This window comes from Podarcis muralis, chromosome 3, assembly GCF_964188315.1.
Source record: "Podarcis muralis chromosome 3, rPodMur119.hap1.1, whole genome shotgun sequence".
In the NCBI taxonomy this organism is placed as follows: Eukaryota; Metazoa; Chordata; class Lepidosauria; order Squamata; family Lacertidae; genus Podarcis; species Podarcis muralis.
Window position 1 is genome coordinate 38,256,142 of NC_135657.1, and position 26,470 is coordinate 38,282,611.

Genomic DNA, 26,470 nt, shown 5'->3' on the forward strand with positions numbered 1-26,470 from the left:
AGGCAAATCTGAGTAATCCTATGCATGTTTACTTACAAGTCCCTTTGTTCAATGAAGCTTGCTCTATTGTAAGCAATTATTAGCAGGGGTGGGGAACACATTATTCCATGGGCCAAATTGGGCAGTTACGTGGGCGTTGCATGATGCTACAATGAAGGCAAGCTGGTTTTGAAGAGCTCTTTGAAGCCACTCTGCCCATGGATCAGTTGATCATTGTACAGTGGTACCTCGGGTTAAGAACTTAATTCGTTCCGGAGGTCTGTTCTTAACCTGAGGTACCACTTTAGCTAATGGGGCCTCCCGCTGCCGCCGCGTGATTTCTGTTCTCATCCTGAAGCAACATTCTTTACCAGAGGTACTATTTCTGGGTTAGCGGAGTCTGTAACCTGAAGCGTCTGTAACCCGAGGTATCACTGTACAGGGTTTGGCCGGGGGAGGAAGATGGGTTCAGCAATCTTCTCTAGCCTACAAGGAATTGTACATGTCAGAATAACAGCTTTATATAGATGACTGCTACATCCCTGCTCTTGCAGGAGACGATGCCTTGTGTAATCTATCCTTTATAGCAGGACAGGGACAGAGGGCCATGGGCAACCTTCTAGAGGTGGGCAGGGCTGGAGGCAAAAGTGGGCAAAGCAATTTAACTTTTGTACCCTTGGCTATATTCCAGCTATGCCAAAGTATATTTTGTAGAATCATAAGAGTTGGAAGGGACCCTGAGGATCATCTAGTCCAACCCCTTGCAGCACAGGAATCTGCAGCTGTAAGATGTTCCTACAACCCCCATGTACATCCAGGCAAGCACGATTCACAGTTCAGGAACATATTCTGGCTAGGAAAAAGCATCCAAAGGGCCTGGAGCAAAGCCAGTAAAGGAAATGCTCTGGACTCTCCCTCCATGAGACTGAACCATCAGCACCCCCTGCTGGAAGCAGGCTTGGCAGCAGGATTTTATTGTATGCATATGCAACTATGCATGGCTGCAGGGTGTGCCTTGCCCACAAGCCCAAAGCAGTTGACAACCCCTGCTTGCAGAGCAGATGCCAGTAATGAGAAGCATGTAAGAAACGTGACTACTTAAGAGACAGTCTCTGAATCTGTCAAAATAGTCCTACCACCTTCAGGAGACAAAACTAAGCAGGTGGATTTTTCTACAAGAGAATTAACTTGAAAATAAGTCATCTTGTTGCACAATGACAACGGGGAACAGGGATGGGTAACTTATGGCCAACAGACCAAGTGTGTTTCCAAAAGCGACTGTGATACCATACCATTTTGCTCAATGCACTTCATATGGAGGACCCAAAGATGCTTCCCCTAACCACCTGTAGTTGGGAGTCCCCAACATGGTGCCCTTATAGCACATGCACCCACCAAGGCCAAGAGAGACCTGGAACCCATGAGAACCTGAACCCATTGAAACAGATTGAATTGCTGGAGGTTTGTTCTTGCCCAGAGCTGTTCCTCCACACTCCGTTATCTCCGTATGCCCTCTAATCAGCATGAATGTGGCAATGGAAGCAGCAATGTGGGTTCCAGGGTGGGGGCTTCGGGGCACCATGAGGATCATTTTTACTCTGGCACGTATACTCATTTTTTTGTAAGGTGTGCCCACAAGAAATCCCCTAAAAACAGATCACATTTGAAGTCTACAGTTTTGTTCCATGGCATGTTTCTTCCCAGTGTAAAAACCAATGCCACGCGGCTTTAATTTGCGGAAGAATCCTTGTAAAAACCATAAGGATTTGTTTTGAGAATCCAATGTTTGTACTGACAGATTTTTAGATGTCAGATCTGTAGTTTGATATTGGTTTAGGGGAATACTTCATGTAAATATCATGCAAATGCAAGAGGAGCCATTTTGAGGCTGGAGTGCCCACAAAACTTTCTCAGAATTCCACATGTACACACAAGCTCAAGAAGGTCGGGGTGTTCTGGCACATGACACCTGAACTAGGAACCAGTTTCCACTCTTGATTGGGGGGGGGGGTATGGTTCTTTGCACCAGTTTGTGACAAGGTCCATGTGCTCCACAAGAAAAGAAATCCATCACAATACCACTTCATTGTAAACCACATTCTTTGTTATTTTAATTCCAGTAAAACAAAACCAAATACAAACAGCCAACAAGAGTACAAGTCCCTGCTCTCTGAGGACAAAGGGCAGCAGTGAGGGAGGGAGGCAAGGAGTCAACTCACTGCTCTATTAGTGGGGAGGACATTCACTGTGTTCACCTCAGCTATGGTAGGATGGATGCTTGGTGGCCCAGCAGAAAAAGGATAAAACCCGCACGGGGGGAGGGAAAACCTAAAACCAGTGGGCCGGTCCCTTTCCCCTAAAGCAGCATTTTTTTCTAAACAAGCAGAAAGACAGATCAGATAGGTGTGAAGACCCCTTGTCACACTGGCTACCAATTATACAGGAAGGTAGTGAGAGACTGCTTACGAAGGCATGCCAGAGCACTGCCGGAGCCAGTCTTCCTGAGCAAGGCGATGGTGCAGGGAATGGATGGGGGCAAGACAGAGGGGGAGGTCAGCACCCTCTCTTTAATCCACCTCCTCCATGCGTGAGGCATCCTCGTCTCCTTCCAGAGGGGGAATATCTTCAGAGACAGCGGCACTAGGCTCTTCAGCAGCAACCTCATCTTCATCAATCCCTGAAATAGTGCAATAGAAAATCATTTTTAGGCCGTTCAAGGCTAGAAAGGGTCTCTTTAAGAGCCAGGCTTGCATTCCTTTCTCATTTGCAAGCAATCATTCTGCCCCCTGCGGCACATTGGTTGTGCTCAGTTTGGAGCCCTCCAAAAGCATGAGGGCCTGAAGTGAGGAGCCTCCATGAAGAGAGAAGGGTCCTCACTTTAGGCCTTTGTCCTCAAGCGTGTGGAGAGCTCAGAGCCATGACCTGCTGCTTCTCCCTGCAGGTTTGTTTACATACAAGGAGATTCAGTGCCCTAACAGGGCTTTAATAAGGCCACATAAGTAGCAGTAACAAAGGAAAGACTTGTTAGCCTTATGCTGCAGTACTACAGAATGCCCTTCATGGAAGCTCCTTAGGCATATATCTACAATTTTTAGGAAAAGTGGGCAGACTAAAGAACATTTGCCAATATCCATCGCAATCTCAGTAATGCTTACAACAGCCTGGAAAGGTGCGGCAAAGTTATCTCCATGTTGTACATGCTGGGGGGCAGGTACTGAGAGAACAGACATTTCCCTCAGTAGCAAAGTCATAGAAAAGGTCCAATCTTAGCTTGGGCTCTCAGACCTTCACATCCACCACCCTGTGTTACAGGCTGGAATCCTTTCTTGGTACTCCCAAAATTAATTGACATTTAGGTTCCAAGTCTGCTTTCCACACCAACTACAGGCAATTTCACATCCTTCTGCTCACCAGGCCTCACTTATAAAAACACTCCCCACTGCTATACCTCTCCTGCCATTTTCACAACAATATCACAATTCTATGTGACTAACCCACATTCATGTTTCCGCCACCACTGCCACAACAAAGTTCACCCCGAGGGTAGAGAAGAATGAGTGTGCATTTGTGAGTAGAGTAACCAAGTAAATTGGACCTTCCTGAGGCCAAAAAACCCAAGTTGTTTGACAAGCCCTGGATTGAATGCACCAGGGCCACAAAAAGGCTATAACCCACTCTTAACTGGCCATATTCAATTTCCTCAATGGCAGAAGAAATAGGCTTTGCTGCTCCCCATCTCCCAGCAACTCACCGAGCCCCAGCTTGATCATCCTATAGATACGGTTGGAGTGAGTCTGTGGATCCTCCAAGGAGAAGCCAGAGGAAAGCAGTGCTGTCTCAAAGAGCAGCACCACAAGGTCCTTGACGGCCTTGTCATTCTTGTCTGCCTCGGCCTTCTGACGCAGTGTCTCTACAATGGGGTGGTCAGGATTGATCTCCAGGTGCTTCTTGGCCATCATGTAGCCCATGGTGGAGTTGTCTCGCAAGGCCTGGGCCTTCATGATACGTTCCATGTTGGCGGTCCAGCCATAGGTGCTGGTGACAATACAGCAGGGCGAGGAGACCAGCCTGTTTGAGACTGTCACCTAGATAAGACACCAGATGCCAAATCATGAGCCTTCATCAAAAAATGTTTATTATTATTATTATTATTATTATTAACCCATCTGGCTGGGTTTCCCCAGCCACTCTGGGTGGCTTACAGAACATCTAAAAATATAATAAAAACAAGCTTTAAAAACCACCTGATACAGGGCTGCCTTCAGATGTCTTCTAAAAGTTGTGTAATTCTTTATCTCCTTGACATCTGAAGGGAGGGTGTTCCACAGGGAGGGCACCACTACCAAGAAGGCCCTCTGCCTTCTTGGCACATGTGTGTGGTCAGGCAGATAAAGGGACAAAGCACACTCACCTTTTCAACTTTCTTCTCCAGGATTTCCTTCATGAGTTTGCAAAGGTTCTCAAACTTGGCTTTGCTCTCCTCCATCTTCTTCTTCTCGTCCTCATCCTCTGGCAGCTCCAGCCCTTCTTTGGTGACGGACACCAAGGTCTTGCCATCAAATTCCTTCAACTGCTGGACGCTATACTCATCGATGGGCTCTGTCATGTACACCACCTCAAAACCACGTTTCCTCACTCGCTCCACAAAGGCAGAGTTAGCCACCTGCTCCTTGCTCTCACCTGCAGCACAAGAGATTAGAGGAGCTAACATCAGGCTGCACATCATGGGCTCCAACAAAGCTCCATTTTTAAAGAGAGTAATGCTGCTCTCATAACAAGCATGTTTCAGCTGGTCTTGCATTTTGCTAAGCCTTGTGGATGGGGCCCCCAAACCTGGCAAGACTAGGAAGGTATCAAAACAGAGGGCACCAAGGTCATCTTCTAATAGAGACCAATATTCTAGTACAGAGCAAATCAGGATGTATTTGGGTTTACATTTGCTGAATCTAAGCTTCAGTTCCTATTATAAATGTGGCTCCCTTTTGCACAATTTAATCAGCACACATTATGTGGATTGTGCAATTTAGGACCTTGAAAGGTATGTTTCCCCATTTTTTATCATGCACTGAGAAATTAGACTGGAACTCTAAAATTTTGAAATGGGGGGCAAAGATGTGTAAAAGAATTGACAGATATTTGGAAGTCCTTCTGAATTAACTCTTACTGGTTTCACAACGTTTAATTAAAACTTGGAGGTTTTTAGCTCCTGTCTCTGGAATCATGAAGATTAGAGTTGGGTTTTCAATCTCTCTTCAATTAAAGAAAAGAGCCACCTTCCCAGAAGATCCAAGGAAGGTAATCTATTAAAAGAGAATTGACCAAAGGCACAAATAGCTCATAAATTGATGCCAGAGCAGCCAAGGTGACTTCAGTGGAAATAAAATTCCCAGGTTCCACTACAACCAAAGATTCCTGCTCAAAGGAATCATCATTCCACTGTGAGGGGACAAGGTTTGATCAGCTTTTACCTGTGATGTAATAGATGCTTTTCTGGTTTTCCTTCATACGGGACACATATTCGGAGAGGGAATTCATCTCATCACCGGAGTGGGAAGTGTGGTATCGCAACAGTTCTGACAGGCGTTTCCTGTTGGTAGAGTCCTCATGGATCCCCAGCTATGGACAAAGGTTGTTTTAGATGCATTTATTTGGATTTAAAGATTCCAAATAGTATGGGCAAAAAAATGTCACTATTGACAGATGGGCAGCCCAACCCAGGGTGGTTGGGGAGAGAAGAACTGGACTCTAAATAAATAGGTACCCAACTGGCCAGGCTAATAAATGGACATGCAGGGCAACAGGTGTTCAGGCTAGAGTTAAGCTTTCTGATAATCTAAAATTACTGCTTAGCTTCACTCTCCACTTTTCTGAGCAGATGCTTATGGCCTGAAGATTTCCCAGCCTTTTCACAATCATGAGGACTAGAACTGTTTTTTTACAGAACACTTCCCCTAATTAAAAACAAAACAAAACACAGGGTAGTAGAAGCCAGGGGCAATAAATTCTACTGCAACAGATTGTTTTGCTGCCCAAGTTACTGTGCTCAATCCAGTCTGAGACAGTGGGCTGGTCAGCTCTCACCTTGAGATTTTTGGAGAAGGCCTCGTAGAACTTCTTGTAGTTTTCTTTGTCCTCCGCCAGCTCTGCAAAAAGCTCCAGGCATTTCTTGACGATGTTCTTGCGAATCACTTTGAGAATCTTGCTTTGTTGCAGCATCTCACGGGAGATGTTCAGGGGCAGATCCTCAGAGTCCACTACACCCCGGATGAAGTCTGATTTAACAAAAGAAAGGAAGAAATAAAATCAGAGACTAAACGAGACATGACAACTGATAGGTAATCTGAGTAAGGGAGTACCATTTCTTTGTTCTACATAAGTGATCCAGGGAGAAGGGACAAGAAAGTGTGTACATACATGGCAATTCAGCCTTCCCTAAAAGTGCCCTTCACAGAACTCAGCAGAAGGGCTTTGCTCATTTTCAGAGTCTCCACCCTGCAGACTTTCATATGGTTTGGTTTTCCATAGAATTACTGTATGGTTTGATTCTCTTCCTTGGACCATGCAGCCATTATATTAGTAGCTAATACTAATATATATATTAGTATTAGCTACTAATATAATATTAGTATTAGCTGCCATGGCTCCCACAGGACCAATGTTGTGCAGTATTATTATTTTTTAAGGAGAGGATGAACGGGTGGGTGGCAGGTTAGGCCAGGTGGTATTTCATCCCAACCTACGAAAGCATTTTATAAGCAAAACAGTGCCCAATTGGAATGCAAGCCTCAGGTGTTTGGGAAGAACAGCGCAAAGAACTTGCAGAGGGAGCTGACCTATGTCATGACCCCCTTGCACTAATTCCCCCCTGTGCCACCACAGTTCTACAAATAGCAGAGGAAGATAAATGAGTACACTAAGCCAGGCTGGCTGGGGTGGGAGATACAGCTTTGCTAGAGATCAGCGATGGGGAACATGTGTCACTCCAATCCCCATCAGCTCCACCTAGCATGACCAATGGTTAAGGATGATGGGAATTGTAGTCCATAAGCATCTAGCGATGCCACCTTGTTCTGGGAGTTTGAAAAACCAGAATGAAATGATACTTCAATACTGGCATTGCAGAGATGGGTCAAACAAGGGAGATAAAAACAGCCCAATATTCTAAGTGAGGTAAGGCAGGAGCAGAGAGAGGGAGCTTACTCAGGTACTCTGGGATGAGTTCATCACAGCTGTCCATAATGAAGACGCGCCTCACATAGAGCTTGATGTTATTCTTTTTCTTCTTGTTCTCAAAGAGGTCAAACGGGGCCCGGCGTGGGATGAAGAGAAGCGCCCGGAATTCCAACTGCCCCTCCACAGAGAAGTGCTGTGAAGTTTGGGAACATCAGATGAGCTAGTGAGCAGCCCTTTGGGGAAAACACACACTGGCAGCAAAAGTACCATAGAAAGACTTCTGTGTGGACTGGACTTGTTAGATATTCCTGGCAAAACTTGCTAGGCAAGAGGAAGCTTCAGAGACTCCACTGTGCTAGAATTTCTTGCACCCCAGTAGAGTTCAACAGGTGCCACTTATTGCATTAGTGCTAAATGGACAAGAGAAGCTGCACCTCTTCATTTGCAACCCAGAACACAGCTGGAAATGGACAAAAACTTGCCCCAGCATGGAATCTGGCAGCCATACACCTAGTTCCAATTATTTCATTCAAGAGACCCTTCTCTCCTCTAGCCTGAGGGGGTGTGTTTCTTCGTTTTTTAAACTTTTCAATGATACCTCAGTTAATACTTTAAAACATACTGCTATACTTCTACCCCCTGGGCAGCTATGAATGGGTGCAGACAACTCTAATGAAACCTAGCGACACTTAGAAAATATATCCCAGTGGAGAACTGCAAGCTTCTTCCTCCATGAAGCGGTCTCTTCTATCCCCTTCACATAATAATGCATACATTCTTCAGTTAGGGTTGCTGTATTTCAAAAATCTGGACATAAAAGGTTGCTTGGCGGTGGCAAAGTTGTTGAGCTTTTTTTAAATGGAAAATCCACACTGCCAGCATGGGCTGCCATACATCTGAATTTTCCAGACATTTTGCCAATTTCTGCCTGGGCACTGCTGCCAACCACAGTATTCTGGATATGCCCAGGAAATTCCAGATGTATGACAACCCTATTTAAGTGCTCAGCTTCTTAGTTAGCGGACGCTGCTGCCCTGTATTGCCATCTTGTCTGCTACTTTCTCTGGGCCTTTGCTCGATACAGAGAACCAAGTACAGTAGATATCAGCAGTTATATATCTGCCACTCTCACCTTAACAGCCAGATGGTCTTCCCAATCATTAGTCAAGCTCTTGTAGAACTCGCCATACTCCTCCTGAGTGATATCATCAGGGTTTCGGGTCCAGATGGGCTTGGTCTTGTTCAGTTCCTCCTGGTCGATGTACTTTTCCTTGATCTTCTTGGTCTTCTTCTTGCTCTTTCCACCTTCCTCCTCTTCATCTGAGCCCACATCTTCAATCTTGGGCTTCTCCTCTTCATCCTTGGGGGCTGCCTCTTCATCCTCCTTCTCCACTTTTTCCTCCTCCGCCTCATCGTCGCTGATTTCCTTCTCACGCTCCTTCTCCAGCTGCAAGAAGAGAACCTTGTTACTGTACTGCAGGTTTATCAAGAGGGTTAAAGTTAAAAGGGTCAAACCTGGGCGTGGGCCATATTCAGAGAATGGGGGATTATTGTACTGTGTATGAAGCATGCACACACAGATAGGCACCCTTTGTCTTGCCAACTTCACACCTATACTTCCACCAGGTAGAGAGTATGGCCGTTCTGCTTCTCATGCTAGTCAAGGGAACAGAGTTTCAAACCACCACTACCATCTAGAGTGTGGTCACTGCTTTCTCAGGCCTGTGACCAGGCCACAACCCAAGATGTGGCAGAACTTTTTAAAAAGCCCACCACAGGATGGAGCTGCTCTACACTGCAACACATGAGAATGCTTCCCAAGTGAAGCAGCACTTGAAATTGCAAGTACCACTTCACTTTAGCACCCTAAACACTTTAAAGCATGCAAGACTTCACTCATCAACTGGTGTGTCAGGACCCAATATTGGGTCATGGTCTGATTTAAGGTGGCTCATTAACAGCAGCACTAACCGCAATAAAAATATATAACAAAAATTAAGAAATGGATTCCCAAATCCATTTTTGTGTTGAAGGTGGGTCCCGGTCTGAAACGAAATTCAATAAATAACATCAACAGCAGTCTAAGTCACAGGCCAGTACAATGCTCCTATAAAATCCATTTCAGAAGCTGCAGGACTGCTCTACAAGTACAGGCAGTATATGAATAGTCCAGCTCTCTCTCCTGGGCTCTCCTTCATGGAGAGACTTTAGCACTCCAACAGCAGCACAATGTGGAACAGTTTCCACCATATACCTAAAAGTGGCTGTGGAAATGAAACTCCTTTGACCCCTTGGAGCAGCTCCTCTCGTATACCTACATAGAGGGTGATAGGGTAGCCGATGAACTGGGAGTGCTTCTTCACCACTTCCTTGATGCGACGTTCCTCCAGGTATTCAGTCTGATCATCCTTCAGGTGCAAGATCACTTTGGTACCACGGCCAATGGGTTCGCCTAAAACAAAGAACAAGAGGAACTAAGCCTGGGTTGCGGAGCTGCAGTCCAAAACATCTGGGGAGCACCAGGTTGGTGAAGGCTGGTGGGAGACTCCAGAAGGCCATGTCAGGTCTGTGGTTCCTTAGAACGTGTTCCTGGTCAGAGCCAACATCTCCAGCAGGTGGAAGACTGGCCATTATTGGGGGAGGTAGTCCTTGTTTTGGAGAGGCTGATATAAAAAACTTAGTTTTTGTCTTCTAAGAGAAAGTCGTAGGTCTTATAATTGGTAAGAACTCATTCTTAAGTGTACATATGCAGCCTAAGATTGTTCAGAGGAAACCTACGAGGCTACTAAAGGTAAAGGGACCCCTGACCATTAGGTCCAGTTGTGACAGACTCTGGGATTGTGGTGCTCATTTCGCTTTATTGGCCGAGGGAGCCGGCGTACAGCTTCCGGGTCACGTGGCCAGCATGACTAAGCCGCTTCTGGCGAACCAGAGCAGCGCATGGAAATACCGTTTACCTTCCCACCGGAGTGGTACCTATTTATCTACTTGCACTTTGACGTGCTTTCCAACTGCTAGGTTGGCAGGAGCAGGGACCGAGCAACGGGAGCTCACCCCGTCACGGGGATTCGAACCGCTGACCTTCTGATCGGCAAGTCCTAGGCTCTGTGGTTTAACCCACAGCGCCACCCGCGTCCCTTTTATGAGGCTACTAGAAAGAAGGTAAGAGCCGGCTGGATCAGGCCAATGGCCTATCTAGTCCAGCATCCTGTTCAGAGTGGCTAACCGGATGCCTGTGTCAAATTCACAAACAGGGGTGCTCTCCCTCAGCCATTGAGAGCCTTATCCTCCACAAACTTCCCTAATCCTCTTTTAAAGCCATCCAAGTTGGTGGCTATCACTGCTTTGGAGGGAGCAAATTCCAAAGTTTATCTTTGTGCTATGTGAATGAATGCCTTTCTTCCTGTCCCAAAACCCCCAACATTCAGTTTCATTAGATGCCCAGGAGTTCTAGTATTATGAGGGAGAAAAACAAATTTCTCTATCCACTTTCTCCATGCCATGCTTAATTTTTCAAACTTCTATCATGTCACCTCTTACTTGCCTTTTGTCTAAACTAAAAAGTCCTAAATGCTGCAATTTTCCCTGTATTTCAGATGCAGTCCAGATTTTTATAACGACACTTGTGATATTGGCAGTTTTATTTTCAATTCATTTCCTAATAATCCTAGTATGGAATTTGTTTTTTTTACAGCTGTCGCACACTGGGTCGAAATCTTGATTGCCATTTCCTCCCCTGTAAACTCAAGCTATGCACCTAATGACAATATGCAAGGACACCTATTTATAGCTGCCTCAGAAATATGAAAAGCATGAGGTGACGCAGATAATACATTTATTTTGTATCTCTTGCATCAACAAATAATTATGGTTTCTTTTTTATTTCCTTATGGAATGCTTTTGAGAATTCTGTGGCGGAGAAGAGATGCTATTTATACACTGTTTAATAAAATATTATTTAAAAGTGAAAAATGTCACTTCACGCTCAATCTGCCTCACGAAACCAGAAAAACAGAGATCCCAAATGCACTGTAAATGATGCAGGAAGTCCCAGCAACATAGCAGAGGGATTCTGGGACCAGCAAACAATGTGCTGCTGCACCATGATTGATGTCCCAACCTCCATGCTCTTTTGGAAATGACTGGAAGGTCTCCTGGGTAACAAGTCTTTTTTGCTGGTTACTTCTCAACCTCACCAGCAGAGGGCAGAAAAGAAGAGAAGAGGAAGGATTACAGTGGTACCTCTGGTTAAGTACTTACAGGTAATTTGTTCCAGAGGTCTGTTCTTAACCTGATGTACCACTTTAACTAATGGGGCCTCCCCCCGACCGCGATTTCTGTTCTTATCCTGAGGTAAAGTTCTTAACCTGAGGTACTACTTCTGGGTTAGTGGAGTCTGTAACCCAAAGTGTTTGTAACCCGAGGTACCACTGTACCACTGTTCCTACTTTTGGGTCATGTATGAGACTGCCACATTCCCCCTTCTACTTCTAATTCAAGACAGCCTTTGAGAACCCCTTGATCACTTGCTGTTGGGGGCATCTACCATCACATACCATGGTCAGTTTTGACAGTGAAGGAGCCGCCTGCAGATGACTCCCAGGCATACTGTTCATCATCGTTGTGCTTTGTGATAACCACAACCTTCTCAGCCACAAGGTAAGCAGAGTAAAAGCCCACACCGAACTGTCCAATCATGGAGATGTCTGCGCCAGCCTGTAGATGGAAAAGAGACTAGATGCTTGGAAAGGAAAGCTAACATACATATGCATACACAGAGTTTCTAAATGACCAGAAAGCTATGTTCTAGACATGAAGAGCTGGCAGGAAATAAGGCAACACCCAGGTTAGATGCACCTTTATAATGAATTTAGATTTTTTTGTTTATTTTAAAAATAGGAATGGTGCAAAACAGTGAAGCAGCTTATGAGTGAGGTGCTGTATTTGGGGGGGGGGGGGAGATGAAAATTCATAGGCAAAGGATTCAACATCCTGAAAGCCTTTGTTTTGATTATATTAAAAGCAGCCTTCTTCCTCTTAAAATCAGGGAGAGGGACCTGTGGCCCTAATTTACTGGAAATCAACTCTTATCAGCCCCAGAGAACATGGCCAATGGCCAGGGATGGTAGGAATTGAAATCAGGTGGCATCAGGAGGAGCACAGGTTTCCTACCATAAGACTGTATATAAAGTGCATGGATAGTGGCTGATGAATTTCTCAGACGAGTGCATAAGACAATAATTTCCACTTATCAAGGGGATCAGATACCCTGTACAGTTCTATGTTCCTCTCCAGTAGAATGTTGTTAAATAAACACCAATTTGCCTACTTTGCATGTAATTATTTTAATTTCTAATATAGATGTTAAGTAAGAGATTCAGGTTTTCCTGCTAAAGTATCCCAGTTTCTTTGAATGTGAAATTCAAGCATGCCTCTATATGCCAGATCCCTTGTCTCTCTGCTTATTTAAGTCAACAAACTAAAGTTGTTGCTCTCCATCCTTTCCAAAAATCTCATCCACCAGCCACCCACCTGCAAGGCTTCCATGAAGGCTTTGGTGCCAGACTTCGCAATGGTGCCCAGATTGTTGATAAGGTCTGCCTTTGTCATGCCAATACCGGTGTCCACCAAGGTGAGGGTGCGATCATGGGGATTGGGAATGATATCTATCTTCAGCTCTTTGCCACTTTCCAGCTTTGAGGGATCTGTCAGACTCTCATAGCGGATCTTGTCCAGTGCCTATGGGACAAGAAAAAATAGGTAAGGATGGGATGATCAAACAGACAATCTCAATTTCAGAATCTGTATCACTTCCACAGAACTGCATGTAAGCAAACAAAATGTTTCATGATGCTATCAGTTTTCAGATTTTACAGATCTACAAACCGTTGTCAAAGTTAACGGCATTGTTGTGACACTAAGTAGCTGTTTGAAATTTGCTATATAAAAATACAAATCTCAGTCACTTTATATTCCACATATCCAACGATGATGGCGATCAGTTGTCCTGTGATGTTTAGGTCCCCCCCGCCCAACTTTCAATTTGTTTGCTGTTAAATTACATGGAATTTACGAAGCTTGGGGATCCAAATTGCCGTTACTGAAATGAATGAGGAAGAGAAACTTCTGAAGACCAAAGCTAACATAAATCCTTTTAATTCTCGACAACTTCTCAAAATAGGGCAGAGAAAATGTTAGCATTTTACTTGTATCACCAATTCCATTTTAATGTTGTTATACGACTTAAAAAAAAAATTAGTATTCCTTGTTTTTTAAAAAAACATTACCTAGGACTACAGGGTAACCACTGGACCTCAGGAATAACACTTATCCTAGGAAGTTCATTCTGCTCAGATATGACTTTATCATGACACAGAAGTTGACACTCTCATAAAGCAAACTTGCAACAATGATTTCTTATTTCTACTTTTTTAAACCTATTAGGCTACTGGAACATATTGGACCCCCCCCCCTTTTTTTACTATGAGTATTTCACTTAGGCATTTTTTTGTTTGTTTTGGATTCTCATGTTTGTTAGACTATTTTGAAATGTGATGCCAACACTTGCCCACACCCTTGAACTGGAGCCATGCTGAAATCTATTCCAATCATTGTTTCCAGGTAGGACTTTAACGGGGCCCACTAGAGCCAGCGATACCGTCAAAACAAAACTCTGCCGGAGGCTTAAGAAGGAACAAAGCCTGTTCAGAAAGGGATGAGTAAAATCTCAGAGCAGTATGAAGGAGAGGTGAACCAGTTCCCCCACCACTTGTTAGCACATGCCTACTGCAAAGCTGCTTCTGTGGGTGAGAGGAAGAAATGGAGCCAATGTGATCAATCCATGTCAGAACGCTGCTTCTGCATGAGAAGGTTCTGCTTAAACGAAGTCCCAGAAGCAAGCCTGGCACAGGGTTGTTGCTCTCCTGGAAGGAAGAGTACGAAGACCTCCCTCTCTCTCTTATTCACAAACTAAAGAAGGTAGGAGTGGCTCAACTGGTGAGGCACACCAACAGCAAGAGCCGCCAGTGGTTGCCGTTGATAGGAAAGGAGAGGGGCTGGGCAGTGAGGAGGTTGGGGCTACACAGCAGAACCAATCCAGCACTCCTACCATTGCACCCAGCCTTGTCCTTCCCAGGAAGTGGCAATCAACACTGCTGCTGGGCAAGCTACTCCTGAAGGGAGAATAGGAGGGAGATTTATAAAATTATTCATGATGCTAAAAAATAGATAAGAGGAAACTGTGTGTGAGCGCTCTCTCTCTCATATATATAATACTAGACCCAACAAAATTTGGGCAGCAGATTTAGGATCAAGTAAGTATTTCAGCACACAATGCAGAATTATAGAATTTGTCGTCATAAGGTGTGGCCATCGCCACTGGCTTAGAGGATTTAAAAGGGGAATATAATCAGCCATTATAACCACAAACAGCTGCTCTGTAGCAACCAGCAAACAATGGCGACATGTCTTCATGCCAGACTAAATGCATCTTTGGTTTGTTCCAGCAGCGTTTTTAAATGTAGGAATCTGTCCACATTGTCCACCTTCCTAACACTCTCAACAGATTGCATGCTATAATGTAGGCTTCCCCAACCTGCGGTCCTCCAATGTTATGAGACCACAACTCCCATCATCTATGACCACTAGCCACACTGGCTGGGGCTGATGGGCGCTGGAGTCCAACAACCTCTAAAGGGCAACAGGTTGGGAAGGTTGTCCCAATCTGAACTTCTAAGGCAACCAGTCCATGCTTTACCAAGTAAAAGATGGAAAGTGAGTGCTCACTTCTACTTAATACCAGCAGTTGGCTTGATCAAATCTGCTAAGCCTTTTTTTCAGTATTGCCAAGATGAGGGGAAATCATTTACCGTATTTTTCGCCATATAGGACGCACTTTTCCCCCTCCAAAAATGAAGGGGAAATGTGTGTGCGTCCTATGGGGCGAATACAGGCTTTCACTGAAGCCTGGAGAGCGAGAGGGGTCGGTGCCCACCGACCCCTCTTGCTCTCCAGGCTTCAGGAAGCTCTGCGCAACCCTACGGAGCCCGGCGCGAAGCCGCGCCGGGCTCCCGAGGGTTGCGCAGAGCTGCCTGCGCTCCCGGACGCGCAGCCAGAGCGATGCCGAAGCTGCGCGCAGCTTCGGCATCGCTCTGGCTCCCGTTCTGGGGGCTGGGGAAGCTCGAGCTTCCCCCGCCCCGCGCCTGTGTGTGTGTGGTGGTGGGGGGGAATAATTTTTTCCCCTTTATCCCCCCCCTCCAAAATCTAGGTGTCCCCTATGGGCCGGAGCGTCCAATAGGGCAAAAAATACGGTAATCAGATTTGAAGAAGAAAAAATCCCAAGTTTATCTGTCTAAAAAGATAGGACAATTAAATCTGAATAAAATTATGTGAAAACTCAAACACACTGAGGGAAAGGCGGCATTTCTTCAAAAATAAAGAACCACTGTAAAAATACATTTTTCAAGATCAATCATTACCAAATGGCACAAAAGGTTATGTACTATGTTGTTACTATTGGTTTGGGACTGTGCAATAGATTCCATATTATACTGCTGTTATAGGTTTGATACTGGGGGCTAGGCTCTAGCAAGTGATGAAATGCACCAGGATCTAGACTCTGGGTCCAGGAAATGCCATTCTGTGGATCACTGGGAGACCTATACCATTGTGCCCAGGGCCTGCCATTGATGCAAAGTTTTAAAGACACCCATGGCAAGCCCCACTTGCAGAGAAACAACCAAGAAAACATTATAAGGCACCCAATTATTCCTCTGTGGCTTTCTATGCCCCACACCTTATGCCGTGTTATAGCAGGTGGGCCTTGCAAGGCAAGTAGGACCCCGGCAGGCTTCATTTTGTCCACCGATCAGTAGTTTTGAAGCCCGCCATATTCTTTAACTTCTTGAACTCTGCAACCTACTCCATAACTGACATTATTAATATGAAAAAAGAAAAAGTAGATGTCCTAACAGCTTGCTCTTCCCAAGCCTTGCTTCTAGAAAGCTCTGAGCACTTAATAGTCTCTAAAGAAACAAAAAATGTGCATAGGCATGCTGCAATGGAGTTTTTGGATTGTCTTCTACTTTGTGTTTTTGGGATCAGGACAGAACAGAACAGGTGTGTTCTGCAACTAGAAGAAATGGCTGGCAAGTAGTGTAGCCTCCTAGACAATATAAATGCTCTATTTAATTAAATGTTTATGGATAGTTCAACTAATGAGTGTGCACCACTGTTCGGGAAATATATGAAGTTCCAATGAGAAACTCAATTTAAATAAATTATTTAAATTCTAGATTTAAGTATTATTCCTTCTTCCGCACAGCTCTTCTCCTTTCTCCCAACTCTAGGTCAACATACTCACATCAGAGGCGTTGGAAATGATCTCCCGCATAAAGATTTCCTTGTTGGAGTAAAAGGTGTTGATTATCAGGGACATAAGCTGGGCAATCTCTGCCTGGAAGGCAAAGGTTTCCACCTCCTCTTCGCCATGCTGGGTTTGGATTTCTTCAGGCATCTGGAATACAAACCAAGATGTCAGTATCTTTGTTATACAGGGTTACTAACATTTACCACAGCTTCATCAGTTGCTAATTTGTTTCCAGGTTTAATTTATGGCACTCACACTGCTGTTAAAAGCCCCAAACTAGGCCCCAACTACCTGAAAGACCACCTCCTTGCCCTACAGATCCTCTCAGGTGCTCAGATAAGCAGAGGGGGTCCTCTTGGTAGCTGTGGCCCCCTCAGAAGTTCAAGTGTGGCAGCCCTTAAATTGTGGCATTCCCTCTCTAGTGGTGCATCTGACACCATCCTGCTTTTGTCTTACGCTGAAGACACATCTCTTTATTCTAGATGTTGACACTTAAATATATTCTAGGACCCACTCTAGTTGTGATTGTAATTTGTTTTTTTAAGCTGTTTTTAGTATTTTATTTTACATTGACGTGATCCACCCTGGAACCTTTGTATTCAGTGAGGTTACTATAAATTAACTCAGTAATCCTTATGACCACCTTGAAAGGCATATCCCCACATTGTCGTCCTCCTACAAACACTGGGCAGCGATAGTGACCTCCTAAAAGCTAGCTAGTCAAGTTTGCAAGAGCAAAGATGTGATGCAGAGACACTGTGTGTAGCTCAGCTACACATGCTATGTCTACAGCAAGAATGAGAAACTGTGGTCCTCCAGTTTCTGTTGGACTTGACCAAGTGGCCATGTTGGCAGGAGCAGGAGTCCTAACAGCACCTGGAGGCTGATAGGTTCCCCATCCCTGTTAGTCTGACACTGCATGATGGAGTCCTGAACTTCAGCTTGCTAGAGTCAAAGAAAGATTCACTGAACATTTCCTGGGATACCGCTATCTTTCTTCCTCGGCTCCTGCGAACAAAAAGGACTTATCTCCTGCCAGGATTAGTGCAAGGCTGAACTAGATCAAGGCCACCGGCAGGCATCTTCTTGCATCACATGTTTTGCAGTAGTGCAGGGGGCCAGCAGGCTTAACTTCCCCGACGTTTGCATTCACTGGCCCGCCATTTGTAAAAACCCAATTAGCAAGATTTAAACCTCTAAGTTGAAACAATGGGAATTCCTAGATCTAAGTCCCCTCCCGTCCAATTTCTCCTGTTTTCTTAGCTGCATCTGGGATAAAAGCCGGCTGCCTGGGGAAGCCGAGGCACAAGGCCGAAGACCCGAGACCAGGCGAGCCATTGTTGAACCGGCCACTTAAGCCGTTAGAAGATGAGCGCCATTAGGGCGGCGGCAGCAACAACCGCCACCATCCACCATGATGGGTGAGCGGGTGGTTTTGCTTCTCTTTCACACCTTCTCCCCCGCGAGGAACTGCGCTCAGCCAAGGCCGGTAAGAGGAAAAGCCGAGCGCCGGGAAGAGAAGCCGCAAGGCCTCGAGGGAGGGAGAGAGGAGGGCAGGGGCTGCGGGAGGCGCCAGGGCTCCGGGCCCTGAGAATGACGCGCTCGGGCACCAGGCCTGGCTAGGCCCACGAGCGCGCGCGCCTCTCCTCGGCCGGGTGGCGCTGGGCCCCCTCCCCCACCCACCCGCGCGCGTGTCTGCGCGGCCGATCCTGTCAGCGGCGCCTCCGAGGAAACCCTTCGCGGGGTCTGGGGCCCGACCTAGCCGAGGAAGAGGAGGCGGCGGCGACGGGCACATGGCCCCCCGGAGGAAGCAGGTGCGGCGCCGCTCCTCTGCCCTTCTACCCGCAGCATCCCTCGGGACACCGCCGTCGCCTCACGCGGCGCCCTTCTTTTGGGAATGGGGTGGGTGGGGGGAATCAGGGCCCCCCCCCCGCTTACTTTGATCGACGGCGGGAGATAAGCCTGGAGCACGGCCTGGTCTTGACGACAGAGATCGCGGCACAGCCAGGAGAGGAGCGCGGACCGCCTCCTGCAGACCTATATAGCGGCTGAGTCCGGAGCCTCGCGTCCCTTTGCTCCCTCCGCCTTAAAAGGGCCTGGTGCTCATTTCGGCTCCGACAGCCTCCTCCCTCCCCTTCGCACTTCGACGGCTCTTCTTCTCGCCTGAAGCTCAGGGACTCCCGGGTCGCGCTTCTTCTCCCTGTGCCGTTTCGAAAGGAATGGCTAGGAATAACGAACGACGTGCAGATGAGGAGTGCTGTCTGTTAAAGACGTCGATTAGCTCGCCGGTTAACCCATCAAATGTGCATTAATTTGTATGGGAAGTGTAGAGTTCAAAATCAAGTACTGTACTGTAAACAGATATTTCGTTTTGTGGTGATGGAGGCGTGTACCCTCAGTCAACATTTTCAGAAGAGGAATTCCTTATGTGAGGAAGAAGAACGCTTCTTTTAAGATAGTCCAGTTACAATTAAAAAAAATACTTTTATTTTCATTGGAATCTTGGAATATTAGAGGTGGGAGTTACCTTGGAGGTAGATCTATGCAGGTAGATCTCTATGCAGGATCTTCAATGCTGGATGCAAATATAGGATGCCTTAAAAAATGGCAGCCCAGTCTCCAGCAAAGGAGAGCCCAACGCCTCGCAAGGCAGCCTTTTTGCAGGTCACATAGCTCTCACCCCAATATTTAACTGGAAATTGCTTCCCTGATTTCCCACCTATCGATCCTACTCCGGCCTTCTGTGACAACTCTTTAGATATTGGAGGACTGCTATTATTCCTCCCATTAATCTCTTAATCTCTTCTCTAGGCCAAATACTGTATACCCAGCAATTTTATTGCCTCAAAAGCTTTTAAATGATTCCATCTTGGCTTTTTGGCTAAAATAAAAGGTAATGTGTGTAACTGGTTAATCTAACAGATTGATCCATTGAAAGTGTTGCAGTTCTGCCAGATTTATAACCTTGTTAACCCTAATTCAAAAAGCTAACTGTTGTAGCACAAACATTTGTTGCTCTGGGACCATTTATTGTGGGATCAGCTTCTACAGACTACCAAAGAGGTGGGGAATCTGTAGCCTTTCAAACTGTTGTTGGACTCCAACTCCCAGTAGCACCAGCCGGTTCTGGACCTGATCCCCATCACCGGATTCAGCCACAGACTAATGGCCAGGAGTGATGGGTTCAACAACATCTGGTTCCACATCCCTGGAAAATGGGTTTCAGCTGGGCAATGTGACAAAGTGAATTCCATTCAGTCTATGAAATCTTTGTGGTTTTAAGGTGCCACAAGAGTCTGGGGGGGCCTAGTGGTTTTGAGTCCCCGACCAGAATGCACAGGTTTTTAGAAACAGTATTTACTTTATTGTAACCTGCCCAAAAAACACAAAATTAGTATTTCATTAAATTGGTATTGGCTTTCCAGCATGTTGTGATCAACAGGCTTCAGGATAAAAGACCCTACTTTCAGAGAGTTGCAGAAGAGCTTTTATTTCAGTGCTCAGACTCCTGTAGAACAGCTTCTCTCACTAATAATAAAATAATAATAATAATGTATATTTGTGGAATGGAATGCTGTTAAACTAGGACAAAGAGCTGCAGAGAGCCAGTTCGAAGTCAGATGCATGTAAATATGTTACTTTTACAAACACAGAAAATGCCCAAACCCAATTTAAGCATCAAGTGTAGAAACAGGGCCGAAACTAGGCTTTATTTCACCCGGTTAAAGACCTAGTTTGGCACGCCCAGGGTGCAAAATTGCGTCCAGACATACAAAGGCTGGGAGCCTCAATGGTGCCTATCTGGAGGCTTAACCCAGGGCAAAAAATCTGGCTAGCCCCCGCTCCCTGCGTAGCTAAGACCCTGTGTATAAATGCTTCACCTATTACTTTCCATTTGGATCAGGGAAAATAAATCCCAACTCAGGATCCACCAGGTTCAACTGGCCTTTCAAATGATTTTCAGGTCTTGATGAACTGAATGCTGGAGGGCACAAACTGAAACATTACCAGGATTACTGCTTTAAATGGCCCAAGTGTCATTAGCTTAGCTGGAAGAACAGAAATCTGCTGGAAAACTTAAAAACTAGGCATGTGAAATGACCCTACGCACTTACATATACAAAACTACCCATGTGTCTACAATTTCTCTCCGCATGTTGCTTTGTGGGGACTTGGCCCTGAAAAGCAGCTAATAAATACCGGGAATGCAGGAATGAAAATAAGATATATGTGCTCGATTGTGAGTTGCACTCCTCTCCTCACACACTGGAGGAGGAACGTCCTTGCCCTGCTACAGCTTCGTCTCTCAGGCTGGAGCTGACATTGTGGGACCCACAAGATCTTTCCCTCTTAAGTGAAAGAGAAAGCTGTGGGAGGAAACGCAAAGGCTATGGGGCCGATTCAGTTATCCCGCCTCCCCCAGATCTTTTAATAGCCACATTACTACGCATTTCCTGTAATCAAAGGAGAGCCCTTGCGTTGGAAAGCCCAAGGCAGGGCAATGGGGCCCCACACTCTTTTCGCCCCAAAGCCCTGACTCCGCTTCCCGCCCCCCCCCCCGCCTTGTCTCTAGACAAAGCACTCTGTACATGCCCAGAGGCGCTCTCGTCTATTGCTGTGTGCGTTCCCGTTCTCAACCCAGGCACCTGAGTGCTTCCTATGGGCCGGTTTGCTTATAAACGCCCGCGGAGAGCAAGGGCCAAATGGGCACTATAGACAATCGCTGCTCCCGAACGGAATCACGGCTCTCAGACGCAGATTTACTTTGCGAGAACCCTCCCGGTGTGCGCATGCGCAGTCGCGCTCCCTCGAGGTCCGAGGCGGAGCCGCGGCCGCCGGCTTTGATTGGCGTGCGGGGACTATTTTTCTTGAGGTACTCTGCATGGGTGGCGTAGGGAGACGGTTGGCTGTGCTGCGACCTCCTTCCAGTAGTTTCTTCGCGAGGCTCCTCTCTCCCTCCCTCCCTGCTCGGCTTGTGGCTTTCTTTTACCTCGCGCCCGCTTTCCCGCCTTGCGGGAATGCTTCTGACGCAGGGGCGGGCTCATTGCGTGGCCACCAGGGGGAGCCGTAACTCAGGCCTCTGCCGCACAAGCCGTGCATTTAAACCACCCAGACCCCCAAGAATGCTGGGAACTGTAGCTTAGCTCTACACAGAACTACAATTCCCAGCACCCTTAAACTACATTTCCCGGGATTCTTTTTTGGTTGTGGTGTGCTTTAAATGCGTTGTGTGCTCAACCATAAGATCCAGCAACTAGCGCACCATGCAAATGTCAATAAATAATTCTGAAATCTAGGATTGTGTGTGTGTGTGGACCAGAATTGAACCCAGCTAGCATTCCCCCCCCCAAAATAATTTTTCTTGATTCAGCAGTGCAGTTCGGTGTGGGGGAGGGGCACATTTAGGCCATCTACTAAAAAATCATCCAGAATATTACCAATAAATCCTGATTTGCTTTCTGCCTAGCCTACCTCTGTATAGGCCAGATAGTACAGTGGTACCTCGGGTTAAGTACTTAATTCATTCCAGAGGTCCGTTCTTAACCTGAAACTGTTCTTAACCTGAAGCACCACTTTGGCTAATGGGGCCTCCTGCTGCCCCCGCACCGCTAGAGCATGATTTCTGTTCTCATCCTGAAGCAATGTTCTTAACCTGAAGCACTATTTCTGGGTTAGCGGAGTCTGTAACCTGAAGTGTATGTAACCTGAAGCGTATGTAACCCGAGGGAACCACTGTAATTGTATTTATTTTTCATTGTTATTTTTCATTGTTCTGCATGGGACAATGACAATAAAGATATTGTATATCGTATATCGTAAATTTTTGTTTGAGTAACTCAGGGGTAGTCAACTTTTTTATACCTACTGCCCACTAATGCATCTTTCTTGATAGTAAAATTTCCTTACCGCCCACCAGCGCTTGATGGAAGGAGGATTCAGCAAGTGCCGTAAAACCCCCTACTGCCCACCCAGAATCCTGAAACGCCTACTAGTGGGCGGTAGGGACCAGGTTGACAACCCCTGGTGTAACTGGTGCTGCAAAAGCAAGAGGGGCTGCCTTGGCCAGGTGCCCAGCAAGCCATGAGAGGGTTCAAAAGTGGCCCCAAAGTTCACTGTGGGTGACCTCTCAGCCTAGCCTGCTTCACAGGCCTGTTTGTGAGGATGATAAAATGGGGTAACTTCATCCTTGTGCTATCATGTGCCCACCACTCTGGAATCCCTGGAGGAAGAGGCGGGGGATATAAATGTGAGAGACAAAATAGATACAAGGGAAAACTGTCACTCTACTGCTGCCACCTATATCTTAGTAGGAATTTGAAATGGCATCTCCTGCCCACTAACAATGGCCCCATCTGCACTTTACATTTAAAGTAGCATCGTACCACTTTAAATTCATGGCTTCCCCCCAAAGAATCCTGGGAAATGTAGCGCATTAAGGATGCTGAGAGTTCTTAGGAGGCGCCTAGTCCCATCAGAAAGCTACAACTCCCAGAGTTCCCTGGGAAGAGAGATTGAATGTTAAACTGCTCTGCTCCAAAAGGATCTCTTCAAACTGAGTGAATGGCTATTAATGTGAAAAATGCAGTTCCGTGTAAGAAAGTGTAAAGTTGGGGCAAAAAATCCTCACTTTACCTGGATGCTTATTATGGGATTGGAACAGACAGTGACTGTCCAGGAAAAAGATCTTTGGTGCATAGTAGATAGCTCCATGAAAATATTGAACTGGTGAATCTCATGCTAGGATCTCTAAGAAAGGGAACAACAACAAAACTGTCCATATCATAACGCCAATATACAAACATCTATAGTTCAGTCAAACTTTGAATACTGTGTACAGTTTTGGTCACTACATTTCAACAAGGTTATCATAGAGCCGTCTTAAAATGGGACTCAAATGTTTGCTCAGATATAAAATTTCAGGGAAATATATTTTGAGAATGAGTTTTTTTAAAAACCAACTTTTGCCTTGCAGTATAGAAATATGGCCAACAGGTGGTGCTCTAGTTCTACTATTGCCATCAGAAGCCAAAGCCAATAACAAGCAATGTTTGGAAAGCTTTACCTCTTGTAGTTGACATTTGTCTACTTATACTTAACACTTCTCCCCCTCCCCCCTTGAATGTTGTACCACCTCCAGCCCCCACCCACCAGCTGAAGTTTCCAGATACAAAATTGCAGTAACTAGTGGAAAAATTGTGAAAGCATTATTTTCTGGAGTGGAGCTGAGCAGGCAAGACATTCTGCCTCGAACTACTCTCCACCCATTGTTCTTTGTAGTGGGAAAGGGGAGGAGGGAGTTTCAAGATGCAAACCGCCTGCAGAGCATTTAACATAACTCAGTCCTTGTAGTTCGTTCAGTGCCAACACACCATCAAACTTTTAACAGGTCTGGTCATTTCTTCTAGTAGTGTTTGGCTGTGCTCTCACCCAAGTGCTGGATGCAATCTCATCCAAGTGCTCTTGCCCTAATTTCCCTCTTCATATTTAACCATTCTAATAATTAACAATTCTGCAGTCCTATACACACGCTGTGGTTTAAACAACAGAGCCTAGGGCTTGCTGATCAGAAGGCCAGTGGTTCGAATCCCCGTGACAGGGTGAGCTCCCGTTGCTCGGTCCCTGCTCCTGCCAACCTAGCAGTTCGAAAGCACGTCAAAGTGCAAGTAGATAAATAGGTACCGCTCCGGTGGGAAGGTAAATGGCATTTCTGTGTGCTGCTCTGGTTCACCAGAAGCAGCTTAGTCATGCTGGCCACATGACCCGGAAGCTGTACGCCAGCTCCCTCGGCCAATAAAGCGAAACGAGCGCCGCAACCCCAGAGTCGGCCACGACTGGACCTAATGGTCAGGGGTCCCTTTACCTTTACTTTATACACACTTACAACAGAACTTCTCTGCAGGCATATATGGAATGTGCTGTTCATTGCGAACCTTTACCTCCCATACACTTTACTCCACACCTTTCACAAGATAAGGTTCCAGGCATGTTTTTTAATTATAAAAAAGCAGTCCTATTTTAATGCATCTCCTAATTTAATAATACAAATCTCTTCCACACGCTAGTGGACTACGAACTACTCCCCCCCAAAAAAATAATAAAAAATATATATCACAAGCATTGCCTTTTTTTTAACAGAGTACAAACAAAACAACTACAATCCTGAGCTTTATAAATTCAAGGAGGGCAGGAGACAAGCTGAGAATGGATTGCAAGTGCCTTGGGCCTTTGCTCTAAACAACCAGGGCAGGGGAGGGTATGGGATGAGATCTGCCATCCACTATAGCATTTCCTGAATTCCATGCATTAAAATGCACTCCTTCGGTGCTGCCACCTGGTGACCATGTGAGTAGAAAGTTGTCAAAGACATGGAAGCAGTTTTAAAACCGGGGCATGTTCTGTTTGTATACAAAATGGCAAATGCACACATATATTTACAAAGGCAAAGTAATAGGGAGTAATTCGAGACTCCAGGACTATGGCTGTTGAAAGCAATACTCTCCATCATTGGCTTGCTCAGTCATATTCTATATATATATATATTCACACACACACACACACACACTTCCACCAGTTATGGGTCAGGAGTAGCCAAGGTCCTCCTCTTCGGACTTGGCACTCTTACCATGCTCTTTTCATAGACAGAAACCAGCTATGCCTTGGGGAAATGTGGCTTGGGAGTGCCAGAAGTCCACCTCAAGAGAAGGGTTGCCTTCCAGAGGCAGGACAGGACACCCTATTGACAGAACTCTGGGTATAACCTGTAATTATTGCCAAAACATTGGGATTTCCCCCATCAGATAGCAAAGCAGACGCCAGAGAAGCTTGGACACTTAGGAGCAAGTCCTTCCAACCAAAGCAGGGGTGGGAGACTGAAGTGGCAGTGAGGTGCAGGGGAGGAATCCCTTTTACGGAGCAGCGGAGACTGCAATGGTGTTAAAAAAAATAGAAGTAGGGCAGACATTCTTAAGCCAGTCCCCGCATAAGGAAACACGGTAAATGGTCCTGGGTTTGGGAGGCAGGACAGACAAACATCCCGATGTCAACGGGAGCGCGGCGGGTTGGCACAATCCTTGGAAGTGGAGGTCATTCACAGCTGGCAGTAGAAAAGATGGGGAGGCTGGGCGTATTGCACAGAAGAAGAGCCAGGCCGCTAGCGCAGCCCCACTGCAGGCCAAGAAGTGCTTGAGTCAGCTAAGGCAGTGAATTCCCGGGCAGCAGGCAAAACGTCTTCCCTGGCACCGTGGCCTCTCTGAGCTGATCCTCTGCCCGCAAAGCACTCAGAGTGTGTCTGTTAGATGGCTAGTCGGATTGGGAAGGAAAGGACAGCCCCCAAGGCCAGGCCCAACGAGAGGAAGAATGCCATGATGGTCCCAGCCGTCTCTGCTTCGTGGGACAGCACTTTCCTAGTGGGGGAAGGAAGGAGAAAACCTGGTCAGTTCAGGGTCGACACCCCGTTACCCAAGCCACCAACTGCTTGCACACAGTCCTTTCAGTGAGCCAGCCCAACAAAGGGTTTCAGACAGCAGGCGTGCCAGCTCTGCCCGGAGATGCCAGGGGCATGTAGCTGGGCTTGCTTATATTCTTCCCTTCGCCTCTCCCATTTAAGAGTGTAAGCACCTTGGGGCAGAGGCCTGCCTTTAAGGTTTCGTTTGTTTTCGTCACTCTGTAGGCACCAGTGTGCCAAGCGCATGGGCAGCGCTGTGCCAAAAACCCGGGCAATAGCTTGCTCATCCCAAACCAGAAATGCAGAGGTGGCCCAACATTAGGCTGCTAAGGGGAGCTCAAGGGAAGCACAAACCCTGCATGCAGTTCCCACCTTGGCATATCTGGTTGATGGACTGAAGCTGGGGACTCAAGCATTAGAAAGGAGCTGGCAGTTATTATAGATGGTTAAGATTAACTAGAATCATAGAACTGTAAAGTTGGAAGGGACCCCGAGGGCCATCTAGT

General features: G+C 46.2%; 2 protein-coding genes across 6 annotated transcripts in view; both read right to left on the minus strand.

Moving 5' to 3' along the window:
• Positions 1 to 2,061: 2,061 nt before the first annotated feature.
• HSP90AB1 (heat shock protein 90 alpha family class B member 1) lies at positions 2,062 to 18,614 on the minus strand. The gene is made up of 12 exons (XM_028724366.2): positions 18,458 to 18,614; positions 16,514 to 16,666; positions 12,685 to 12,891; positions 11,709 to 11,868; positions 9,471 to 9,604; positions 8,285 to 8,599; positions 7,180 to 7,345; positions 6,061 to 6,251; positions 5,448 to 5,595; positions 4,391 to 4,659; positions 3,731 to 4,064; positions 2,062 to 2,656 (listed from the first exon to the last, which is right to left on the minus strand). Exons 2-12 carry the CDS (start codon positions 16,664 to 16,666, stop codon positions 2,547 to 2,549), a joined length of 2,187 nt encoding a protein of 728 aa, XP_028580199.1. The 5' UTR covers positions 18,458 to 18,614; the 3' UTR covers positions 2,062 to 2,546.
• A 5,876-nt stretch (positions 18,615 to 24,490) lies between these two features.
• The window catches only part of SLC29A1 (solute carrier family 29 member 1 (Augustine blood group)), a 90,624-nt gene continuing 88,644 nt past the window's right edge, over positions 24,491 to 26,470 (minus strand). For all 5 annotated transcript variants that reach the window (XM_028724365.2, XM_028724364.2, XM_077925661.1 and 2 more), the window contains exon 13: positions 24,491 to 25,923. In XM_028724365.2, coding sequence (XP_028580198.2) covers positions 25,812 to 25,923 — 112 coding nt within the window. In that variant the 3' untranslated portion in view covers positions 24,491 to 25,811. The remainder of the gene's footprint in view (positions 25,924 to 26,470) is intronic.